Here is a 24,513-nt window from a genome sequence, read left to right on the forward strand (position 1 = left end):
TCAATGGAATAGTATTTAATAGGAAGGAAGACATGGCAGGTTCTACATACACCTACGTCATTCAATAAAAATAGATTCATAATGATAAAACTATTTCAGGCTATAAATATTAAATAGGCAGTTGCTTTAAATAGCTTTCAGACTATCACTGCCATGAGGAAAACTTTAAATAAATATTTGATGCAGACAAAAACAGAAAAAGGCTTTTCTGAGGGGAATATACTTACAAGGTAAAAAAATCATATTATTCCATAAAAATATGCCTTTGGCTTCTTTTATAGCCATAAGCTCCATAAAAATGTAAAGTGATGCAATCGAACATATATGAGAACTGAGGCCGCGGATGGCCTGGCTCTGTGATATCAAGAAGAAAAGCCAATCGGAATTACATCACATGCATTATATGAGGTCCATGTGGACATCAGACACACTTCATCTTGTCTGAAAGTTCTTCCACCACTTACGTCTGTGACACAACTAACACCCTGAAAAAACTACACTGCCAAGGAAAACAGCTTCTTTTTCACTGCAGATCTGACCCTCAGGTCTAGAAGGTGATATGCTTATTATCATGCAGTTTGAGTTACAACGTTTGTAATCTTTCAGAGGTTAATAAGAAAATGTATTACAAATTCAGAATAAAGGGGGAATCTAAGACAGCAGAGTGGTGTCTTTGGCAAACTCTGAAAACAGAGGGAATGGAAACAGAAGTACTGGGATCAGTAGATGAAAAATGTGTTAGAGTACGAACAAAGCCTTGTAGAGAAAATGGGATGCCATCATTCTTTCCCTATTAGAAAAACAATTATTTATATGGTACATTCCAATCCTAAAGCCTATAACAATGCTCCTGAAGTAACTCATGCTTTCCACTACGTCTTAAGATTCTGCTCTCACAGTCTAATTCCTCAAAGCCTTTGGTGTTGGGGTAAAACTGGACTTTCAAACAGGGGAGAGGTGCACAGCTCAGCCTGGGAGGTCTCCCAGAGCTCAGTTCTCAGAGACAACATGCATATTCCAAAGGGCTTGCAAGATGCATATTTTCACCCTGGCTGACTGTCTGGTATCCCTGACTTTGCACAAGTTGAGATTCTGAACTCTGCTTTTACATTTTTGCAGTTCACCTTCCACTATTCCAAAAATGTTATGTCATGGTTTTTCTATGATGTCATATTTATAAAAGCAAATTTAGGTCTTCACTGCTACTTAATTTAATCACAAAGCTTTCAAGAAGCCTTACCAGTCCCAGCCATCTGCTCAACATCAAAATGGAGGCACATGTCATTTCACATGGCTATTTAAAATACTTTCTTTCCTTCTAACCTACATTCCTTATTCATTTTAATAATTAATGCAAGCACCCTCCCTTTTCATATCACAACAATGTTTCTATATAAAATTTTCTTTTTTTTTTTTAGGGAGCACCAGCGGCATACACAGGTTCCTAGGCTAAGGGTTGAATCAGAGCTGTAGCCACCAGCATATTGCCACAGCCATAGCAACAGGGAATCTGAGCCACATCATCAACCTACGCCACAGCTCACAGCAGCACCAGATCCTTGCCCACTGAGCAAGGTCAGGGATTGAACCTGCGTCCTCATGCATGCTAGTCAGATTTGTTTCCGCTGAGCCACAACGGGAACTCCCTCTATGTCAAATTCTCATTGAAACATTTAAAGTTATCTATTTTAATATACTTCTAATTCTTAAATGATTTTCTATATAAGAACTATTATTAGCTGCCTTTATTTACCTCTTTGGATTAAATAGTTGCATATTGACTTTGAGATTGATTAAAATCATACTCTGTTATTAAAGAGGAATCAAATGCTGAGTAAATTTTATCACCAATGGGCATAAAAACAACATTCAACTGAAACTGGAAAAACATAAACAAAAACCAAGCAGGAGGCATAACTCTCCCAGACTTCAAAAAATATTACAAAGCCACAGTCATCAAAACAGCATGGTACTGGTATCAAAACAGACAGACTGACTAATGAAACAGAATAGAGAATCCGGAAAGAAACACTGACACCTATGGTCAATTAATCTTTGACAAGGGAGGCAAGAACATCAAATGGGAAAAACAAAGTCTATTCAGCACTTAAATATATATAAATATAAATATATATAAATATATATACATATAAATATAATATAAATATATAAGACTTAAATATACGACAGGACACCATCAAACTCCCAGAACAAAACATAGGCAAAACACTCTCTGACATCAACATCATAAATATTTTCTCAGGTCAGTCTCCCAAAGCAATAGAAATAAGAGCAAAAATAAACCCAGGGGACCTCATCAAACTGAAAAGCTTTTGCACAGCAAAGGAAACTAAAAGAAAACAAAAAGACAACTTTCAGAATGGGAGAAAAGAGTTTCAAATGATGCAACAGACAAGGGTTTAATCTCTAGACTATATAAGCAACTTATACAACTCAACAGCAAAAAAGCCAATCAATCAATGGGAAATGGGCAAAAGACCTGAATAGACTGTTCTCCAAGGAAGATATACAGATGGCCAACAAACACATGAAAAAATGCTCAACATCGCTGATTATAAGAGAAATCCACATCAAAACTACCATGAGATATCACCTCACACCAGTCAGAATGGCCATCATTCATAAGTCCACAAATAGCAAGTGCTGGAGGGGCTGTGGAGAAAAGGGAACCCTCCTGCACTGTTGGTGGGAATGTAAACTGGTACAGCCACTATGGAGAACAGTTTGGAGATACCTTAGAAAGCTATACATAGAACTTCCATATGACCCCACAATCCCACTCTTGGGCATCTATCTGGACAAAACTCTCCTTAAAAGAGACACATGCACCCACATGTTCATTGCAGCACTATTCACAATAGCCAGGACATGGAAACAAACCAAATGTCCATCGACAGAGGATTGGATTCGGAAGAAGTGGTATATATACACAATGGAATACTACTCAGCCATAAAAAAGAATGACATAATGCCATTTGCAGCAACATGGATGGAACTAGAGACTCTCACACTGAGTGAAATGAGTCAGAAAGACAAAGACAAATACCATATGATATCACTTATAACTGGAATCTAATATCCAGCACAAATGAACATCTCCTCAGAAAAGAAAATCATGGACTTGGAGAAGAGACTTGTGGCTGCCTGATGGAGGGGGAGGGAGTGGGAGGGATCGGGAGCTTGGGCTTATCAGACACAACTTAGAATAGATTTACAAGGAGATCCTGCTGAATAGCATTGAGAACTATGTCTAGATACTCATATTGCAACAGAACAAAGGGTGGGGGAAAAGATGTATACATGTAAGGATAACCTGACCCCCTTGCTGTACAGTGGGGAAAAAAAAATTAAAAAAAAAAGAAAGAAATACATAAGCAAATGAAAGCATGGCTATTTTAGGATCTATTTTTTCATAATTAGGTTAAATTTTTAAATCTTTTTTAATTAAAAAAATAGTAAGCTTCCAAGTAATCATGATAGAAGATACATTAGACCTCTATTAAGGAAATATTCGGATTAAAAAGCACTTCCAAGCCTGGCATCTTTGTAAACAGTGATCATTCCGAAGATACCTCTTCAAAAGACCAGTAAAAGAAAAGTTCTCTGAGGAAATTTTAAAAGCTTTCTATAAATTCACAACAAACAGCAAGAAGAAGTAACAATATTTAGCTGCAACTTTGGGTTTGGTTTCCAAAGAGTTCCACTCCCCTCCTCTTGCAGCATTTTATAAGAATTTCTGAAAAGTTTTTCTGCAACGACTCTTTGAGTCTTTATAAACCACCAAAACAGTTTTTAACGTCAACTGTCCCTGCCTCAAACATAGCATTTTCTGCTAGTAGATCCAAAGTCACCTTATGTTTTCCATTTCTATAACTACTTCCTTAAACTCAGTGAGTTAACAATCACATTTCCGTTTCCCAAGTTTTGGAGCCTGTAGATTTTTCCAATTTAAATTTAAAATGTCTTTTATTTTTTGAAAACCTGTCATTTCATACAGACTTGAGTTCTTCCTATTTCCCTATCTGTGCAGATTTGGGGGTTTAATGATATTTTACTTATCCTTCTAGGTTTGCTCAGACATTGATCTGAGTTTGCATTCTTCACCAGACCTGTCACTGCAGTTTTCCCAATCTGATTATTTAGACAAAAAAAAAAAAAAAAAAAAATGCTAACTCTAAAGTTAAACAGCTTGCATTACTCCAGCCCTAAGTGAACTTTCCTTCCATCATATCTTCAGGTTAGTGTTTTGAATGCATTTCTTATTTTCCCAACTAAGTGGTCAGTACTGGGAAATGGGAAATACTTGGAACATGCACTTTTAGTGCCCCTCTGTATCTAGCTCAGTATCATGTGCTAAAAAGGATGTTTAGTAAGTCTTTGGAGACCACAGAGCTCAAAAGTCACCAATGAAAGTTTTATCGATACAACTCTGCATAAATAAAAGGGTTCGAGAGACTCAAATTGTGATACTAAACAATTTTCTTGTCGATGTGTACAACCATTACAAAAGTTAGCTCCTTGGGTATCTGTGATGATACTGACAAGCAATGTATTCATATAAACTTTGTAGAAGAGTTATCCTATAGCCACAATGGACTATGAACTATGATAGTGATCCAATTTTAGAGGATATTAACCCATGCCTCTAAAATTTAACAAGTTCTATGATAAATAGTTCACTCAACTAGAATCAGTTCACACAGCCTAAGGGATCCCAAAAAGCACAAAACAAAAGCACTAAGGACTAAACGCATACTGATAACTATGTCTTAATAGAACTGCTTGACCATACCTAGGCTTAAATAAGGAATCACACTACCCTCTCAATGTAGAAAAGAAAAATAAATAAGTAAAGTAATGATATGAGGTATAATGAATAAATGTTATAGTCCAAACCAATAAAAACATTCTTTCAATGGAGAAAATATTAAAAACTAACACTTACCAGTATTTCTTACCTAATTTTTACCAGTCTATAGGGGATATTTGCATGATATTATAAGAATTCATTTTTATCTGTATTTCTTAGAAATTTATTTTTTCCTTGTTAGGAAAAATATAATAGTTATTATTACCATTACATTTGATTATACATCAATAATAATTGATATAATTATTAGCTACTTTTTTGAGCCAGGTACTTTAACTACATTATTACATTTAACCCTATGAGGCACCCTCTAAGGTTTGCAGTGTTGCCCCCATTTTACAGAAGAGGAAAGTGTGCCAGAGTGACTTAAGTCACTCCCCAAGGCCATGCAGCTAGCAAAGGCAGGCTAGAGATTTATCAGAGTCTACTTTAAGTCTTCAGCCTAGTCTCTTTTCATCTTTCTCAATTTCTCTCCGTAACCATCCTTCTGACCTGACCACTTTGGGAACCTCTGGAAGTACCTATTAAAAGTTAAAACCATCCTAAGAATTGATGGTGTCTCAGAAGACTGTGGGCTAATAAAGGTCATGACTTGCTTGCTGAAGACATATATTTTATTCACCTGGACACAATCTATGGTGAGGGCAACGTTTACAAACTTCATGGCATTTTCAGTTGTATAAGTGGCTCAAACTATCTCCCACTGTTGAATGACAGAACAGGGTGGTGAGAAAAAGTTTCAGCCAAAACAATAATTTCTCCCAAACTTCATGCATTCACTCATATCTGTGCATTTGTCATTGTCTGCAGGCCACCATACTAATATGCTTGCTGCACCTTATCTCAACTCTCTAAGAGGGAAGGATTGCAAAAAAGAAACCAGAAGGGAGGACTGAGTGGAGAAACCCATTCTGCATTTTGTGGCCAAAAGAGAGGGGTTACATTCAAATATATTGGACCTTCTCCTTTTCTTATTTTCACTTCTTGATCCAAACCTTTCAGCATAATTTCAACATCAACTTACAGATGGAAGTTGGCAGAATTAAACATAGTTTGGTTTTTTTCCCCTAGAGAAACACATATACATACACAAACATACATGGTGAAGTAGAACACTAGATATTATTATTTCCCCTCTATAATTTTGCAAATTCTCTGCAATGAGTACGCATGTATTTCACAACTGATAAAAATCATAACCATCATTTTAAATATTTTTTTCACTCTACTCCCACTGCTTTCTCACAGAAGTCTGAATCACTCTTAACTCTCCTACATTTTATAAGGCAACAACTAGGAATAAAACCTAGAACAAGAACAAGAGTGTTTAAGAGCAAGTGGTAGGAGAAAAAAAATGTTTAAATTGGTATGGTTATTGTTTGCAAAAAGAAAAATGGTTTAAATAGAGGAACAAATTAATGCATTTCAAAGTGTCAAAAGGCCTACTGAGCTATTCATAAATTTAATAATTATGCATATGTAAAAATAATAGATTTTCAGGTAACTGATCTATTTGCAACCCAAAGTCTTTAAAACTGGCAATACTGAAATAAAACAATGGAACAGGTTAGTATAATAACATTTCATAAATATTCCATAGCAGCATACAACAATAATAACAAGAGCATTCTCAGTCAAGGGACTAAGTGCTTTAAATGTGTAATCTGGAATTGTCCAAGCAACTCAACAATGAAGGTATTTTTCTTTTTCTTACCATATTTTATGGATGAAGAAACTGAGACTTAGAGAGGTTGAGTAATTTCAACAAATGGCAGCACTAGGACTCAAAATCAGTTCTGTTTTTAGATACTATATTAAAAGCAAAATATCTTCATACCATTCAGAGCAGTTAAATTGGATTCTAGGATCAATATCTTTTAAGAAAATCACCTTATAGAGATGGACCAAAAATTTGGCAATTTTAAAAACAGCAAACTTATGAAAACTTGGGAAATTTAGAAAAGAGAAGACCATTAAAAATAAATGTTGGGGAGTTCCGTCGTGGCACAGTGGTTAACGAATCCGACTGGGAACCATGAGGTTGCGGGTTTGATCCTTGCCCTTGCTCAGTGGGTTAACGATCCAGCGTTGCCGTGAGGTGTGGTGAAGGTTGCAGATGCGGCTCGGATCCCACGTTGCTGTGGCTGTGGCGTAGGCTGGTGGCTACAGCTCCGATTCGACCCCTAGCCTGGGAATCTCCATATGCCGCGGGAGCGGCCCAAGAAATGGCAAAAAGACAAAAATAAAATAAAATAAAAATAAAATAAAATAAAATAAAATAAATAAATGTTAATTCCCAAGACAGAAGAACACCAAAGGAACTCATTAGAAGACCCTGAACTCTTAGTAAGTAGAAAGTCTACCAAAGGTTTTCTCTGATGTCTTTCTGGAATCTATGCTTCTGAACTAAAAATCCTCTTCATTCTTTCATCGTCCATATATTTCATATATCACATAAAGCAGATTATGTGGATATTTGAGGAAAGTATATATGTAAACCACAACTTTCTAGTCACACTAAGAGTATAAAAGTTTATAACTTTGGACCATACCTTGGTCTTCATGAACTTGGAGTGACTTTTGTAAACCTCTATTTGTTTTATCTCTTCTTCACGGTCCTCAGTGTTTAGCACACCATTGGCTTTTAACATCTGGATCTCATCCTCAAGATCCCTTATGTTTCGCTCCAATGAAGCAATTTTTGTGTCCTGTTGGTAAAAAAAAAAAAAAAAAAAAAAAAAAAAAAGAAAAGAAAAAGAATGAAAGATACAATTTTTTTTTCAATATTATCAAAACAGAATTTCAGAAAGCAATTTTGGTAGTAATACATTAACTATGTTGTAGACAGAGCCTGAATTTAGAAAAAAAAAATTTCACTTCTGAAGATAACTTGAGATTATTTTTAAACTCTCAATTAAAAGCATATGTCAATACTATAGAGAAAGTTACCTACATGTGTTTGTGTCTTATCTGGGAATCAAATTACCAAAGCAACAGTAATATAAGTAATCTAGAGTCCTAAAAAAACAAAAACACCACATAAGTGGACAAATTTGTAATTCTAGATATAGTTGAACAGTGTATATTTTTAGGAGTCTACTTGTAAACACAAAAATGGTTTGTTCGTATGTGTATTCTATGACAGGTTTTATAAGACATGCTTAGAATTTGACTGTGAAAGAGAAGGAAATTCAAGTCTACTAACAGGGAAAAGGATTCTCATCTAAAAAACAGGCATAAGTGAAATTAAATAACTGAGTCATGACTTAGTATGAATGATACACCAAATATTGAAAATTTATAGCAACTGGAAATAATATATCACATCATGATTTATTTGGTAAGCAGTCAGCTCCCTGCATGACAAAAAACATTACCACCTTGAAGGGCATTTCTAACCTATTAATTTACATAGTTAAAAAACTAGAAATACTACACTCAATTGTGGGGTTAATTGAGGAGAAAATATAGTGATTTTTTTCTTAAAAAGGGAAATGAGATTCTGCACATAAGTATGATAAGTATGAATAAGTATGACATAAGGATGATAAGAAGTGATGAATTAAAAAGCAGGTAAGGAGTTCCCGTTATGGCACAGTGGAAAGGAATTCTACTAGGAATCATAAGGTTACGGGTTCGATCCCTGGCCCTGCTCAGTGGGTTAAGGATCCAGTGTTGCCATGAGCTGTGGTGTAGGTCACAGATGCTGCTCGGATCTTGTGTTGCTGTGGCTGTGGCGTAGGCTGGCAGCAACAGCTCCAATTGGACCCCTAGCCTGGGAACCCCCATATGCCGCAGGTGTGGCCCTAAAAAGACAAAGAGACAAAAACAACAACAACAACAAAAAAAAAAAAAGCAGAGACTCTCAAATCAGAGTCTAAACCTTTTGGAAGAAAACCATTGAAAGTTTGACTTCTAGTTTTCTGTCACCATCTACCTGACATTTTATTGTTCAGATTCAAGGAGCTTATATTACATTCGTAACTGAAAGCTGATGAAAAACAAGCCAAGTGATTTTTTTTCTTTTTTTGCCAATTCATTTTTTAGAATCTAAAAAAAAAAAAAAAATTTCCAAAATAAAGATAATAAATGGGTTAATCTATTTACAACTCATAGAAAAAACTTTTCAACATTTATGTCTGTCCTGATTTTGTGGCTATTTTCTATTTTACTTTCCTATATTACATGCCCAATGGCATGTTTCATGTGGCAATATGATAACCATTATTATCATTAACATTGCCATCATTGTTAAAAGGAAAAAACAGAGGAGCAGAAACAGCTACTTACTGAGCTCTACTGTGTGCCCATATCTGGGTCCTCTAAGTGCTGGAGACACTTTAATTAATTCTCAGAAAAACCTCAAGAATATAAAAGAAAAAGATTCTGAAATTTGCAAGATTATTATGGAATGTTACATTCAGTAGTATTTCATTTTGCTTTAAGAATAATATTTATTTTTTCAGTTATAACAGTAATATACTTTAAATTCACAGAAAATGGAGAAAATCCCCTCTAATTCTACTACTCAGGGATAATGTTTTTATGTACAGCCTGCCAGTTTTTTTCCTATTTTAGATGCATTATCTGGGAAATCTTGTTTACTGGTGGTTTGAGCACAGAGAATGTTGTGGATGGAATGTCTACTGCCTCCAAAATTTATATGTTGAAACCGTAGCCCCTAATGTGATGATATTTGGGGATGAAGCCATTGGGAGGTAATCAGGTTTAGATGGGGTCATGAGGATGGAGACCTCATGATGAGATTAGGGACCTCATAAGATGCAATACCAAAGGGCTTGTTTTCTTTCTCTGCCATGTGAGAACACAGCAAGAAGGTGGCTGTGTGCAAGCCAGAAAGAGAGTTCTCATAGGAATCCAACCATGCTGCCACACCTACCTCAGACTTTCAGCCTCCAGAACTATGAGAAAATCAATTTCTGTTTTTTAAGTCACAAGCCTGTGATATTTTGTCATAGCAGCCCACATTGATGAATGCAGGGAGTCATCCTTAGTAACTCATTTGAGTTCTAAGCTATGAGAACTCTACAGATAAAAAGAATAGCAATAATGAAAAAGGCTATGGAGAAAGAACTTCTAAAAGTTCCAAAGCACCTTCATAAATAAAAGAGTGTCATTTTAAATCAACATATTTTCTTACTATAATATTAATACATGCTGATTACAGAAAACTTGAAAAGCAACATAATTATGATTTCCACCCAAACCCATCACCCAAATATACCCAGTGTTAACAATTTTATTTATCCACATGAAAGTCTAGTACTATATTATTCTTTTAAAACATAGAAGAGGAGTTCCCATCGTGGCTCAGTGGTTAACGAATCCGACTAGGAACCACGAGGTTGCAGGTTCGATCCCTGGCCTTGCTCAGTGGGTTAAGGATCTGGCGTTGCCATGAGCTGTGGTATAGTCACAGATGTGGCTCGGATCCCGAGTTGCTGTGGCTCTGGTGTAGGCTGGCGGCTACAGCTTGGATTCGACCCCTAGCCTGGGAACCTCCATATGCCACGGGTGTGGCCCTAGAAAAGACAAAAAGATGATAAATAAAACATAGAAGAATATCTCAATTAAAACTAATCATTATAATATAGATTTCCTCTCTTTTGTTAAGATACAATCTTTCAATATTTACAAATATCTAAGTACAATCTTCTCAAGAGTTTAACTATAAGTTAAGTGTGAAAGGAAAGGCCAACATTCCAGCTTTCTGGTATAAAATCTCCTAAAATCTCAGATTCAAATCTAAAGTTTATACTTATGTATATATGCGTATTTATACTTGTGTATATATAATTTATAGTCCCATACTTTACACCTTAACTTCTTGATGACATCTGTCAAAATTTAAGGTCTCAATCATGTAGCCAAGGGGAGAAAAAACCCTCAGCTTTCTTCTCAGTCAATTCCTAAGGCCTTAGTTACCAAGGACCACAATGGCCAATTTCTAAATAGGTTAGAAGGAGTTTTTCACTTGATTTTAAAAAATTACACGCTGCTAAAGAAAGGTCAGAATCGTGTTAGATAGAAAAATAGAAACACAGAAAATCCTCTTGACCCATATACATCTGAGTTAAAATTTCACCAAATGGTGAAACACAGTTTAAAAATAGCACTTTTTAATTTTAACAATTCTCTTAAATTAACCAGTCTTTCTTTTTCCTCAACAATTTCTTTTTCCTTACCAATTTGTTTTTTCCTTTAACCAAAGACGTCCCAAAATACCAAAAAAAAAAGAAAAAAAAGGGAAGCAAAAAGAAGATGAAAAAAAAGAGAAATATTATAGACATCACTTTAATAAGGGTCTATTTTTTTCCATCCTTATTTATACTTCTGTTCATACAATAAGAAATCAATTCTAAGAACTCATTCCTAAAATCATAAACATAGAGAAAAGGAGATGGGAGAATATCACAAGATAGAAGAACAGACAGAAAATGTACAAATTTACTAGATGATTTATTGATTCTGCCCAAGAAGATATTCAAAATGCTAAGCCAGAGAAAGACATGAGGAAATATAAACATAAAAATAAAGGCAAAGAAAATGACTCCCGTGGTCACAGCTTCTCCATTGCCTCAGCTTTAGGAATTCAGGGAGAATACGTTTTATCTTTTTATTTTTTTTAAGTTCTAAAACTAAAATATACGACTAAAAACTTGTATTTCAAGAGAACTATGGAAGGAAACTACCTCACAAGGCCAGATGTGGCTCGATGTAGTAATAAATAAGCCATAATAAATTATGGGAGTTCCTGCTGTGGTAGAGTGGGTTTAAGAACCTGACTGCAGCAGCTCAGGTTGCTGTGGAGACACAATTCAATCACCAGCCTAGTGCAGCAGATTAAAGGATCCGGTGGCATTGCCACAGCTGCAGTGTAGGTCACAGCTGTGGCTCAGGTTCAATCCCTAGCCCAGGAATTTTAGGTGCCACAGGTGTGGCTGTTTAAAAAAAAAAAAAAATACTAAATGCACATGCTCAAAAACTCAAGCACAGGTTTAGAACAGAGAGAAAAAAACTTAACGGAAGATGTGTGTAACATCCCCCAAAGTGGAGTTTTAGAAGGTAGAGAGCAACATTTCACTCCCAACCCCCAAAGAATTTTCATCAAAGCATCTTTACATGTTATTTATAACATGTTTTAAAATAATTTATGTAGTGATTTTCAAATATTCATCCAGACTGTGTTTTACAAATAAGCAAGCTCTCAAAACAGAAAATTGTAGGCCTTCCTTAGAGACAGAGAAAGTGAAACAGAACACATAACAGCTCTTCCCCAAATCCACAGAACACAAATGCTCTGTGAAAAGGAGTTTGCAGGGTCAGCTAAGTTTGAGAAATAATTTTGGAGGGTTCTCAATGCATATTAGCTTGAATGGCTCCAGGAACCCATACAGCAAAGTATTCAATTTACCTTGACTTTTTTTTTTTTTTCCTAGTATTATTTCACTAGAAGTTACTTCTTAAAAAATAAAAATTAAAAAAAATATATATAGGACTTTAATGATCATGTTAAGCTCAGGGTTATTACTAAAGTGAAGAGTCAAAACAATGCTTTAGATTCTTCAAGAGAAAATTTGCCATGATTATCCCCAATTAAATATAACTGGGAGCATAAATATCCAGATCACCTTGTCAGCTTCTGTCTCTCAAAAGTCGTTTACTGACAGATTGCTCTGAGCTCAGATCAGTGAAAGAATATAATTCCCATGCTCCTAGAACTTACTACTCCATGTCACAGGTGACACTTTTTAAATAGTCTTGAGCTAGGAAAAGCATGAAATTGTTTTGCTTTTATATTATAGTTTAGTTAAGGATTGTAAGAATGTTGGGGGAAAGTTTGGGGGGGGAGCCAACTGAAATGGGTTTACTTCATTACCCATGAATTAGAAAAAAAAAACCTGAATTGAATGTCTCTTTAAGTCATTCCTTTCTATGCATTCATAAAATGATACTTGTAATAATGCTTTAACTTATACATAAGTTATAGATCATAACTCCTACTTAAAGAGTCATGCCCAAGACTATTTTACACCTATCATCCAAAAGATACAAAATAGGTATCTGATGGGAAACCAATAAATAAATCACTGGAATTGAACCCCTAGCAGCCATCTACCCAATTGGCCTACCCTGATGATTCTTAAATCAGCCATGAGTGTGAGGACTTCAGCAATGAGGATGAATGTCAGGTGGGAAGACTAAGTTTATCTCTGCTTTATCTTTTTTTAAAAAATAATCTTTGTATTTTTCAGGGACATGTCTCCCACAGTTGATAGTAAAATTAGATAGAGGAGGTCTCTCATTCTTTCATATATACAGAGAGAACATCTACTAAGTATACGTCAACTTGCCAGGTGTGTGAGATACCAGGTAGATCTCAAGAAGATTCATGGGCATCCTTCTCTAACATGGAATACATCCATGTTACACAACATGTGGTCCACTTACCAGAAGCACGGACATCACCTGAGAGCTTTTTAGAAATGGAGAATCTCATGCCACAATTTAGAACTATTGAATCTGTATCTGCATTTTCATAAGGTCCTCAGGTGACTTCGGTGATCTAAATGACTTCAAGTGTCCAGCATATGCCAGGGACAAGACGGTTCAATGCAAAAGTAACCAGGACAACTTTACTGGCCAAATATATTTAGACAAACACAAAGCTACCCTCAAGAGCTATCCAACTTTATGTAAGTATACAACAACCCTGGGGGTAACTTTCTGGAGCAACTTTGACAGCAAGGATGTATTTATTACCCATTTTGTGTTTGTCAAACATTATGTTCCCCTTAAACAGCAAGAAACAGATTTCAGTTCCTCTCTAGGAACTGTGAACACTGAAAATGGTGAGTGGGTGGAACATCAAAAAAGCAGTATCATTTAGTCACAAGAAGTAATAATTATGTTATTGCTGAGTGTCACAATGTGCTTTCCTTTCAAATACAGGAAGAATTACTGGTTTCATTTTAATATCAAGCCAAGAAGGAAAATATAAGCAGTTTTTACAGAGCATGGAACTCACTGTGATCATATATTGGTCTATGAACATTAATCAACAAACTTAAGGTCAACCGGTTTAAAGAAAAGATGTGATCTAATGTTTAGGAGCCAAGACAGCCCTACATAATTACATTACACTTTATTTAGAATAAAATTCTAGACTATTATTACTGGATACCACAGAGGCTCTTGAAGGATTAACTTTTAAAAATCATCTAGTTATAGTTGCAAACATAACTGAGCAGCCCTTGGTCTGGTTATCTGAGTAATGCCCTGCCTTTGGAAGGATTTACTGTGTGGGATTTACCATGGTTATATAAGCCCAAGTTAAGCACTCCAGTAAGAAACCAACTTGGACTTGTTGGGAGGCCTGTTCAAAGGCAACTAAGGCATGTTAGAATAAAAACAAAAGATCAAAAACTCTTCTTCTTAAGCCTTATCAAACTATAAAAAAATGATAACCTAGATTAAAAGATGACAGGGGACATACCGTACTGTTTTTTCATGGTGGTGGTGTTTTTGTTTGCCTCTTTGTTCAAATGGTATCTAATTCTTTACAACAAAATGTCCAAGCACAGAGTCAGGTTGGGCTAGTTCAAATTAAAAGTAATTAGGGTGTTTTGATGTGTTTTCATGGTCTAATTTGCCTCCTTCTGACCATTCTTTATGAAGCACATGCCCCATGAATGCATCCGTCCCCTTGTCCTATCTCTGTGCACATTACTAGTGATCCACAGGGAGAAAATATGTCTCTAGTGGTTCTTGCTGGACACTATGTGACCTCTGGGATTTCGATCTCCATGTATGAATTTGTTGTTATGGTTAACAGACTCAAGTCTAACAAAAAGAGCTAAAGATAAAATAATTCAATTGACCCTTAGAGAGTCACAAACCTGAATGCAAATCTTGCTTTAGGCTTTTATGTTTTGGGGCAAGACAGCAGGCCTCTCTGAAATAAGACCATACTCAAGAGCTTGTTATGAAAATTGCAAGTGATCTATAATGCATGAAAAGTATCTATTACTGGAACTCCCCCAGGAGAGTAAAGGGTTGCCATTATTATCATAAGCCAACAACACTATATTAAGACCCTACCCATCCCTCACTCCTGTGAGGTAGAAGAGACTATTTTTAGTCCACCATGTTTGCCTTTGTTAGTGTTTTCCTAACCTTGCTAATTCTAAGGTTGTTATGAGAATTAAATGAGTGACGGAGTTCCCGTCGTTCGTGGCGCAGTGGTTAACGAATCCGACTAGGAACCATGAGGTTGCGGGTTCGGTCCTTGCCCTTGCTCAGTGGGTTAACGATCCGGTGTTGCTGTGTGCTGTGGTGTAGGTTGCAGACGCGTCTCGGATCCCGCGTTGCTGTGGCCCTGGCCTAGGCCGGTGGCTACAGCTCCGATTCAACCCCTAGCCTGGGAACCTCCATATGCCGCAGGAGCGGCCCAAGAAATAGCAACAACAACAACAACAAAAGACAAAAGACAAAAGACCAAAAAAAAAAAAAAAAAGAATTAAATGAGTGACAACATGTACAACTTCCAGAATAAGACCTAACACAGAGTAGGTGCTCTATAAAGATTGACTTCCTTCCTGTATCTGTTTCTTTTTGGGCTATCTTCTCAGCTTCTTTTCCTCTTGGAAACTAAATTTCCCCAACTCCCCATGGTCTTAGTGGGATTTTCATTTCTGACCCTCCATGGCAAGCACTATAGATTCTCCAGACATTGACTGATCTGGGGATGAACTCACTATGCCATCAAGGCCAATCAGAGTTCTTTGAGGAGACCAACACAAATCCAACATCCTCCCCTTTTCTGCGATTACGAGTGATAAGAAAAATATTGGCTTGTGGCTCTTTGTGGCCTTCTTTGATACCATGAATTAATAATCTGCCTAAATGACTGAGCCCTTATAAACATCATTCGAACAGCTAGATACAGCTACATCTAAATCAATCACTCTCCAGAATACCAAAATACAATAGTGGGGTTTCAGTTACTTGTAACCAGAAAAGTATAATATGTAAGAAGCAATGTGAAAGGTAACAACAAAATACAGTTATATATAATATTTTATAAGAACACAGAGATGTCAGAAATGGGTAAGACAAACATAAAAGAGTCAAGAAACCTCCAAAAAGCACAGGACCATAATATGGGGTATGGAGATAGGTAAGAATAAGATTATCATATAGAAAATTAAATGTTAGTCAGAAGTAATGCACAGAAAGTCAAGAGCACTCAACTTGATGTCCAGCACATAGTAAGAGAATAATCACTGACTATATATCAAGGAAGAATAAGATGGGACTGACTACAAAGTATAGATCTCTTTGAGTTGCAGTGGAGAAGAGAATGAAGAGAAGGTGAGGCTGAATGATAAGCAGTCTGCAGAATCAAGCTAGGAGTCTGTACATGAGTCTGACAGGAGTCTGTACTTGAGTCTGACTGGGAGTCATTTAAAAGCTGGTAAAAAAAAAATAAGGCAGTAAGACAGCTTTGAGGAAGTTAATAATAAAAAGAGAAGCTTAAGTGGAAGTTGAAACAGTAGAGATGATGAGCTATCAGCCTAGTGGTAAAATAATTCTCAGATGTAGTTGAGAATCAAGTTTAGAAAAAATAGTAGAGGAATCACCAAAATAAAGATTGGTAAAAAACTGATGGAAGTCATGAAAAAGTTGCAGAAAACAAGAAAGTTTTAAGAAATAAAGGGAGTCAAAGAAAGGTTTAAAGAGACTGAATACCAAGGGGAAAAACAGAGGATTATCACTGGTGACATGATGGCAGTTTCACTGCAGATGTGTTATCTTAATTGGAAACTGAAGCCCAGTGTTTTAAATCCCACAGAATCAGAGGTGGTTGCTGGGTCATTCAATAATCAGTATCACTCAGGGCAAGAACCAACCAGAACAGATGCCACCTGTAGAAATGAAATCATGTCTGGGAATTCCTTGTGGGGACAGGGGTTAATGCTTTAGTTGCTGGATTTGAGGGTCCCAGAGTAAGGGCTAGAGAGGGGTACTCTGAGAGTATGGGGGTAATCGAAGAAATATTTTGTTATCTTAACAACCAGTATAGCTCTACTAACCTGTGGACTAGGTTTTGGTGTGTATGTGTGTGTATGTGTGTGTGTTAACAATGACCTGGCCTCTGAGGACATTTTCTTTCAGGATGGAGGTAACACAAAAATCTGTTAAGTTCCTCGGGCTGGAAAAAAAGACACATCAAAAGATTTCATTTTTATGCGCACATTTTCTTCTTCCCCATTTATGTTAAAATACAAAAATATTTGCATTATCTGAATATACAGAAAGGTATAGCACAGGCAGAAGCAAACAGTGTTTCTCAAATGTGGTATTAAAAATGCAGCTGATAACAACCCTAGCTAAAGCGTACTGATCACTAATGTAAGCACTGTACTCGAAAATCTCACTTAATCTTGCCTACAACCCTATGAAGTAAGTATTTATTTTACCCATTTTATAGATCAGGATACTTACAAAAGCTAAATAACTTACCTACGATTTTCTCTTTTGTTGAAATAATGTTAAAGGTTCAAGAAGGTGTCAAATCAACAAACCAAATTTATGTAACTTTCATGTCCTGTAAATGTTCTACTTGACTGTAAATGCAGTATATCCAGTCAGCCAACTCCCAAACAGTAAGTCAACTCTGGGCTTTAGATTTATTTCCTTATTCCTTTTCACCTCAAATACGGTTAACTGTGTAGCCCTTGTCAATCACATACTTCCTATTTTTCTCTCCCTTGTTCTTTATTTCTTCTCTGATAAAAGCTTCCTACCTTCCACTCCATTTTGCAGTTCTCCAAGTGGAAACAGTCTGCTTCATGATAATACTTCATGAACTGTGGGTCTGTATCACCTGAATTGTCTTCTCTAATCACTTTCTTTAGACATCTTTTATAAGCTCAAATGGTTCACTCCACGTAGCCTTCCCCTGAATGGGAACGAAGAGGCCACGCGCTGGGATCTTGCTGTTCCCTGGACAACCTTAGGACAGACTAGTTTCAGAGATAGTCAACTACCTAGAAGCTGGGCTATTTTAGTCCTTTCTTCCACACAGTACTTTTAGCCTTTAAAGATCACAGCGTGTGTGTAGCCTGCCCTCCCAAGCCTGGATCCATGTCATCTTTCACAAATATCTGAATCCAAAGAGAGCTTGAATTCCCAGAAATTCAGTGAAATAATACTTTGCAAAATTGTAAATGCACTACAGGGAGTAATAAAAAGATAGACATCTGACACCTCTATTTGCTTCCAACACTCTTTGGGAAAAGTCTGGGTGAACAAGTTCTCCTAACTGGCCTTCTACCAACCTGAACTTGTTCTTCCCATTCTTTTAAACATCCCCCAAGGCCCTCAAGAGCCCTGGTTTGGAGCCTCATTCTTAGGATCTCCAAAACATACCACAAACCCTTCTATGTTCAACAAGTTTGTCTCATGGAAAAAGCAACAGGCGGCAGAGGAATTGAGGCCACCCCAAGTCACCAGTGCAGTCTTGAGGGATGTGGAAACTGGACCGTGCCTTAGGGATAAGGCATGTGACAACTGGTACACTGTCATTACTGAAGCTTGAGGCGGGAAGTTCACTTGAGGCCTGTGGTTGACTTCTCAACCCTGCTGGTGGGGGGGCACACGCCAATAAGGAAATTGTAATCCCTAAATAAACAATAAGCTGGGAACCTGAGCACCAACAAGAGAGAGCAGGGCCTGCTGGCCAGGGCAGGGGTGGCCAAGATGGCACAAACAAAGCAAAGATTTAAACTTTGCAATAATGCCATGTCCATAGGCAGGGCCTTTGAGAATCTAAACTACCAGTCACTGAGCCTCCAGACTTGGCAGAATTTTTAAAGCAGGACACTTTCTTTAATGCTTTCAACTTGCCAGATGAGAACAGTTAGAGTCAGAAGAGACAAGTGACTTGCCAACAGCCCAACAGCCAGGAAGCTAAGTCCCTGGGTCATTTATTATACCACAGGACTATTGGGAGCTGCTAATTTATTTCTCCACTGGTTTCTCATTTCAAAGACACTTTTAAATTCTTTCCACAGGCAAACTGTGTGTGTATTCAGAGCTAAGACTCTTCCTCAAGTAAGGCTATTAAATTCTTTCTCTCTGGTGGTCCTTGCTCAAAGGTACCACCTTTTTTCTACATGTAAAATTCAATTTCCAGACTGAAAGGGAAGGGCTGAAGCAGAGAATTCCTTGAGCATCTATTGTATGTCAGGATTTTCCCATGCATTAATCCATGCCACAACTCTACACAGCCTGGCAACATGGGCCCAATGCACAGAAGGGAAAGCTAGATTTCAGAGCAGCAGTAGGTGGCAGAGCCGGATTCTCAATTTCCATAAATAATATAACCATCTTCCTTTGGAGCCTTTTTGATTCATCAAAAGAACCAGGACAGAAGAAACTGTGTATTTTAAGCTTTTTTGATATATGGTTTTTCTTTCAACGAATTATTGTTTTTCCTAAATAATAATTCCTGATCATTCCTATATAATTAATGCACATTGTTGAAAACATAAACATATAGGGGAGGAAAAAAAAGAAAAAATCCTTTATAATCTCCCCTTCTATAATCAGTTGTCACCATTTTGGTACATTTTTTTCTAAGCTTTTATTCCACACTGATAAATATAACCTCTTTACACATAAATAATATGAAGACTCTAACTACCAAAAACCTTAGAAATGCATCTGCTAGTTGGCTATTTTATGGTTCACTTTAATTTTTAATCTTTGAGTAATCAAATTTGTTGATCCTTTGTAATATCTTTATTTTGAAATAACAACTTTATTTATACAAAATATATGTACTATAAGTTCACTCTTTTAAAGTATACTATTCAGTGATTTATGCAACAATCAGCACTATCTACTCCAGGATATTTTAATCACTCCACCACTGTACCTATTAGCAATCACTCTTTTTTTCTCCCTAGATCCTGGCAACCACTAATCTACATTCTATCTCTATGGACACACCTATATTAGGCATTTCATATAATATGAGGCCTTTTGCAACTCGTTTCTTTCATTTAGCATAATACTTTCAAGGATCATCAATGTTACAGCATGAATTGGTCCTTCATTTCTTTTCATTGATGAATAATATTCTACTATATGGACATCCTATATTTTGTTTACTCATACAAGATAATGAATATGTAGATTGTTTTAGGTTTTTGTAATATGAACATATGTGCATAAGTTTTTGTGTATACATACTATCAATTGGTTGGGTATACATAATGTGTATGTTTTAACATTTTAAACTACTGCCAAATAGTTTTCTAAAAGGATTGAACAATTTTACATTCCTAACATCAAAATAGGAGGGTCCAGCTTCTCAACTTGTTACTGTCTTTTTATTTTAGCTATCATAGTTGGGGAGAAGTTGTATCTAATTGCATTTTTGATTTGCACTTCCCTTATGACAAGTCATGTTGGACATTTTTGCATATACTTGTTGGCCATTTTGTATGTTTTCACAGGAGAAATATCTATTCAAATCCTTTGCCCAATTTTTAATAGAACTGTCTTTTTTTTTTTTTTTTTTTTTTGGTCTTTTTGCCCCCTCTAAGGTCGCTCCTGCAGCATATGGAGGTTCCCAGGCTAGGGGTCCAATCGGAGCTATAGCCACCGGCCCACACCAGAGCCACAGCAATGCGGGATCCGAACCGCATCTGCAACCCACACCACAGCTCACAGCCACGCGAGATCCTCAACCCACTGAACAAGGCCAGGGGTTGAACCCACAACCCCATGGTTCCTAGTCGGATTCACCAACCACTGAGCCACGACGGGAACTCCAGAACTGTCTTTTTATTTTTGAGTTTTTCTTCCTTATTTTTAAGTGATCTTTTAATTAAAGTATACTACATAAACAGATATGCAGATCAATGGAACAGACTGGGCATCCCAGAAATAAACCCACACACCTATGGGTCAGATAATCTTCAACAAAGGAGGCAAGAGGATATGGAAAGGGAAAACGACAATCTCTTCTGCAAGTAGCACTGAGAAAATTGGGCAGCTGTATATAAACCAATAAAGTTGGAACCCATCCTCACACCATGCACAAAAATAAACTCAGAATGGCTTGGGGACTTAAACATAAGATATGACACTATGGAAGTCCTAGAAGAGAACATAGGTGAGACATTCTCTAACATAAATTGCACGAAGGTTTCACTGGGTCAGTCTCCCAAGGCAATAGAAATGGAAACAAGGATAAACTGTTGGGACCTAATCAAACTTGCAGGCTTTTGCATGTAAAGGAAAAAATAAGGAAAAAAGGGAAAAAGACAAGACAACCTAGAGAATGGGAGATGTTTGCAAAGGATGCAACTGACAAATGTTTAATCTCTTAAATATGCAAATAACTCATGCAACTCAACAACAAAGAAACAAACAACCCAATCCAGGGGTGAGCAGATGACCTAAATAGACATTTCTCCAAAGAAGACAAGCTTATGGCCAATGGGCACATGAAAGGATGCTCAGCAGCACTAATTGTTAGAGAAACGCATGTCAGGACAGCAATGGGGTGCCACCTCACACTGGTCAAAATGGCCATCATTAATATGCCTACAGATAACAAATGCTAGAGAGTCTATGGAGAAAAAGGAACCCTCCTACACTGTTGGTGGGAATTTAAGTTGGCAAAACCACTATGGAAAACAATATGGAGGTTCCTCAAAGAACTGAAATACTGAGTTGCCATGTGAACCAGCAATCCCACTCCTGGGATATATCCAAAAAAAAACCTACAACTCAGAAAGATATATGCACCCCTAAGTTCATGGTAGCACTATTCACAATAGCCAAGACATGGAAACAATCTAAATGTCCACTGACAGATAAATGGATTAAGAAGATGTGGTGCATATATGGAATGGAATACTGCCATAAAAAAAAGAGTGAAATGATGCCATTCACAGCAACATGGATGCAACTAAAAATTATCACACTAAATGAAGTAAGTCAGAAGGAGAAAGACAAGTGCCATATGATATCACTTATGTGTGGAATTTACAGTGTGGCACAAATGAACCTATCTACAGAGCAGAGGCAGACTCATAGTCATGGAGAACAGACTCGTGGTTGCCAAGGGAGAAGGGGGAGGGAATGAGATGAACTGAGAGTCTGCAGTTAGTAGATGCCAACTATTACATTCAGAATGGATTAAACAATAGGGTTCTACTGTATAGCACAGGGAAGTGTACTCAATCATCTAGGATGGACCAAGGACCATGATAGAAGAGAATATTTTAAAAACTATGGGTGTGTATGTAGGTATGTGTGTGTGTGTGCATGTGTGTCACTTTGTTATATAGCAGAAACTGGCCCAACAGTGTAAGTCAACTATACTTTAATAAAAAAAAAAAAAAACAGGAATTCCCGTCATGGCTCAGCAGAAATGAAGCTGACTAACATCCATGAGGACACAGGTTCAATCCCTGGCCTCATTTAGTGGGTTAAGGATCCAGCATTGCTGTGAGCTGTGGTGTAGATCTTAGATGCGGCTCAGATCTTGCATTGCTCTGGCTGTGGCATAGGCCAGCGGCTACAGCTCTAATTTGACCCCTAGCCTGGGAACCTCTGCGTGCCATGGATGAGGCCCTTAAAAAGACAAAAAAATAAAGTAATAAAATAAAATACAAAATAAATTAAAAATGTATACTATACATAAGAAAGTAGCCAAATCATAGGTTTTTAGCATGATGAATTATGATGACGTGAACACACCTGGATTATATACAAACCATATCATGAAACAGAATATTACTTACATTCCAGAAGCCTCCTTCATGACTCCTCCTAACCTCTACACCCTCTCTCTTCCTCCAAATTAACCACTATCCAGACATCTCATACCACTGATTACTTCTGCCTATTTGTGCAACACATACAAACAGAATCATATTGTATGTGTTCTTTTCTATCTGGCTTCTTTCCACACTGTTTTGGGGGTATTCAATCATGTTGTTACATAAAGAAATAACTTGGTCCTTCTCATTACCATATATAGCATTTCACTGTTATGAATATTCGCTATTAACTTTCCACTGTCACCGTTGATAGCGAATTCATTTGTTTCAAGTTTTTGGTTATTCCACATGTAGTCACGTTTTGTATCTTCTATTTAAATTAGGTCTTGTATACTGTCACCAGACATGTTTCTACTATATTTTCTTAGCCTCTTTGCTGAAAATTCCATCTTGTCCTGCTTTACTTTACCTCATATTCCTGTTTGAAAAACAGTCACAGTGCTGGTAAATGACTTAAGCTTAAGAACAAAGACCGAAAGGCATAAAATTATTCCTATGGTCAGCTGAATGAGGACATAATGCATTGGTCTAGGCACGCGGGACCTGTGCAGATTGGCAATGCCGTTTGCACAGCATATGTCCTCTTAAGAATAAGAGAAAGAGGAATTTCATGGCCCCAAGTGGTTTATGAGCAGTCGTTAGCAGAATATGCATTAGCAAAGAGAACCAAGGCGCAAAACCTAGGCATGCCTTGTGGAAGCACAATGATGATTCTCTAGATGCTATGCATAGATGGCTAATGCCAAGCTTCCTCAAATGCTAATGATTGTCAGAGTAAAAGCTTAACCATCTACCAGCCGTGTGACTTTTACAATAATAAAAGAACTTTTAAAATAATTTAAAAAAAACTGTATCCTGCACCTACAGCCCCCTCCTCACCTGACGTAATCCCAAACAGCAGAATAAAAGCCATGTGGTTTCTTGAGGCTGCACTCTTGGTTCCTGAGACCTTGAGTTCCCAGGTGTCCACCTTTAATTAAGACAAATGTCTCTTTGTCTTGTTTTATGTTAACTTTTTCCTTAAGTTTCACAGCACCCGTTCTTTAGCCCTAACTTGCTGAGATGGTCTCAGCAGTGTACCACTGTGAGGTCTGTTCCTACATATTTTGGGTTTTTTAAACAGCACCCAAAATTATGTTTTTTTCTAAATTTCATTTTATAATTGTTTGTTACTGGTATGTAGATGCTTCATTTTAAAATAGTGACCAGATATTTATCTATTACTCTAATAGTTTATATATAGATTCATTGAGATTTTTTACATACAAGATTATGTTGCCTGTAAATAGGATTTCCCATCATGGCTGAGTAGTATCCATGAGGACTCGGGTTTGATTCCTGGCCTTGCTCAGTGGGCAGGGGATCTGGTGTTGCCGTGAGCTGTGGTGTAGGTCGCAGATTCAGCTTGGATCCAGTGTTGCTGTGGCTGTGGCGTAGGCTGGCAGCTACAGCTCCAATTGGACCCCTAACCTGGGAACCTCCATATGCCACGGGTGAGGGCCTAAAAAGACAAAAAAAAAAAAAAAAAAAAAAAAAAAAAAACAGTATGATGCCTGTGAATATCCTTTATAATTCTTAGAATATCCAGAATATTGCTGAGTAGAAGTGACAATAATAAGCATTCTTATTTTTGTTCCTTATGAGGAAAGCTGTCAATATTTTATCATTAAATATGGTATTTGTATACAACTCAACAGCAAAAAAAACCAATCAATCAATGGAAAAATGGGCAAA

General features: G+C 37.0%; 1 protein-coding gene across 22 annotated transcripts in view; it reads right to left on the bottom strand.

Moving 5' to 3' along the window:
• ERC2 (ELKS/RAB6-interacting/CAST family member 2) overlaps window positions 1–24,513 on the bottom strand; it is a 979,000-nt gene that overhangs the window by 638,358 nt on the left and 316,129 nt on the right. For all 22 annotated transcript variants that reach the window (XR_002337959.1, XR_002337957.1, XR_002337956.1 and 19 more), the window contains one exon: window positions 7,444–7,599. Coding sequence is in view for 16 of the 22 variants with exons in the window: in XM_021070727.1 (XP_020926386.1) it covers window positions 7,444–7,599 (156 nt within the window). In the remaining 6 variants the exon portion in view is untranslated. The remainder of the gene's footprint in view (window positions 1–7,443; window positions 7,600–24,513) is intronic.

Source organism: Sus scrofa, chromosome 13 (assembly GCF_000003025.6).
Source record: "Sus scrofa isolate TJ Tabasco breed Duroc chromosome 13, Sscrofa11.1, whole genome shotgun sequence".
Lineage (NCBI taxonomy): Eukaryota > Metazoa > Chordata > Mammalia > Artiodactyla > Suidae > Sus > Sus scrofa.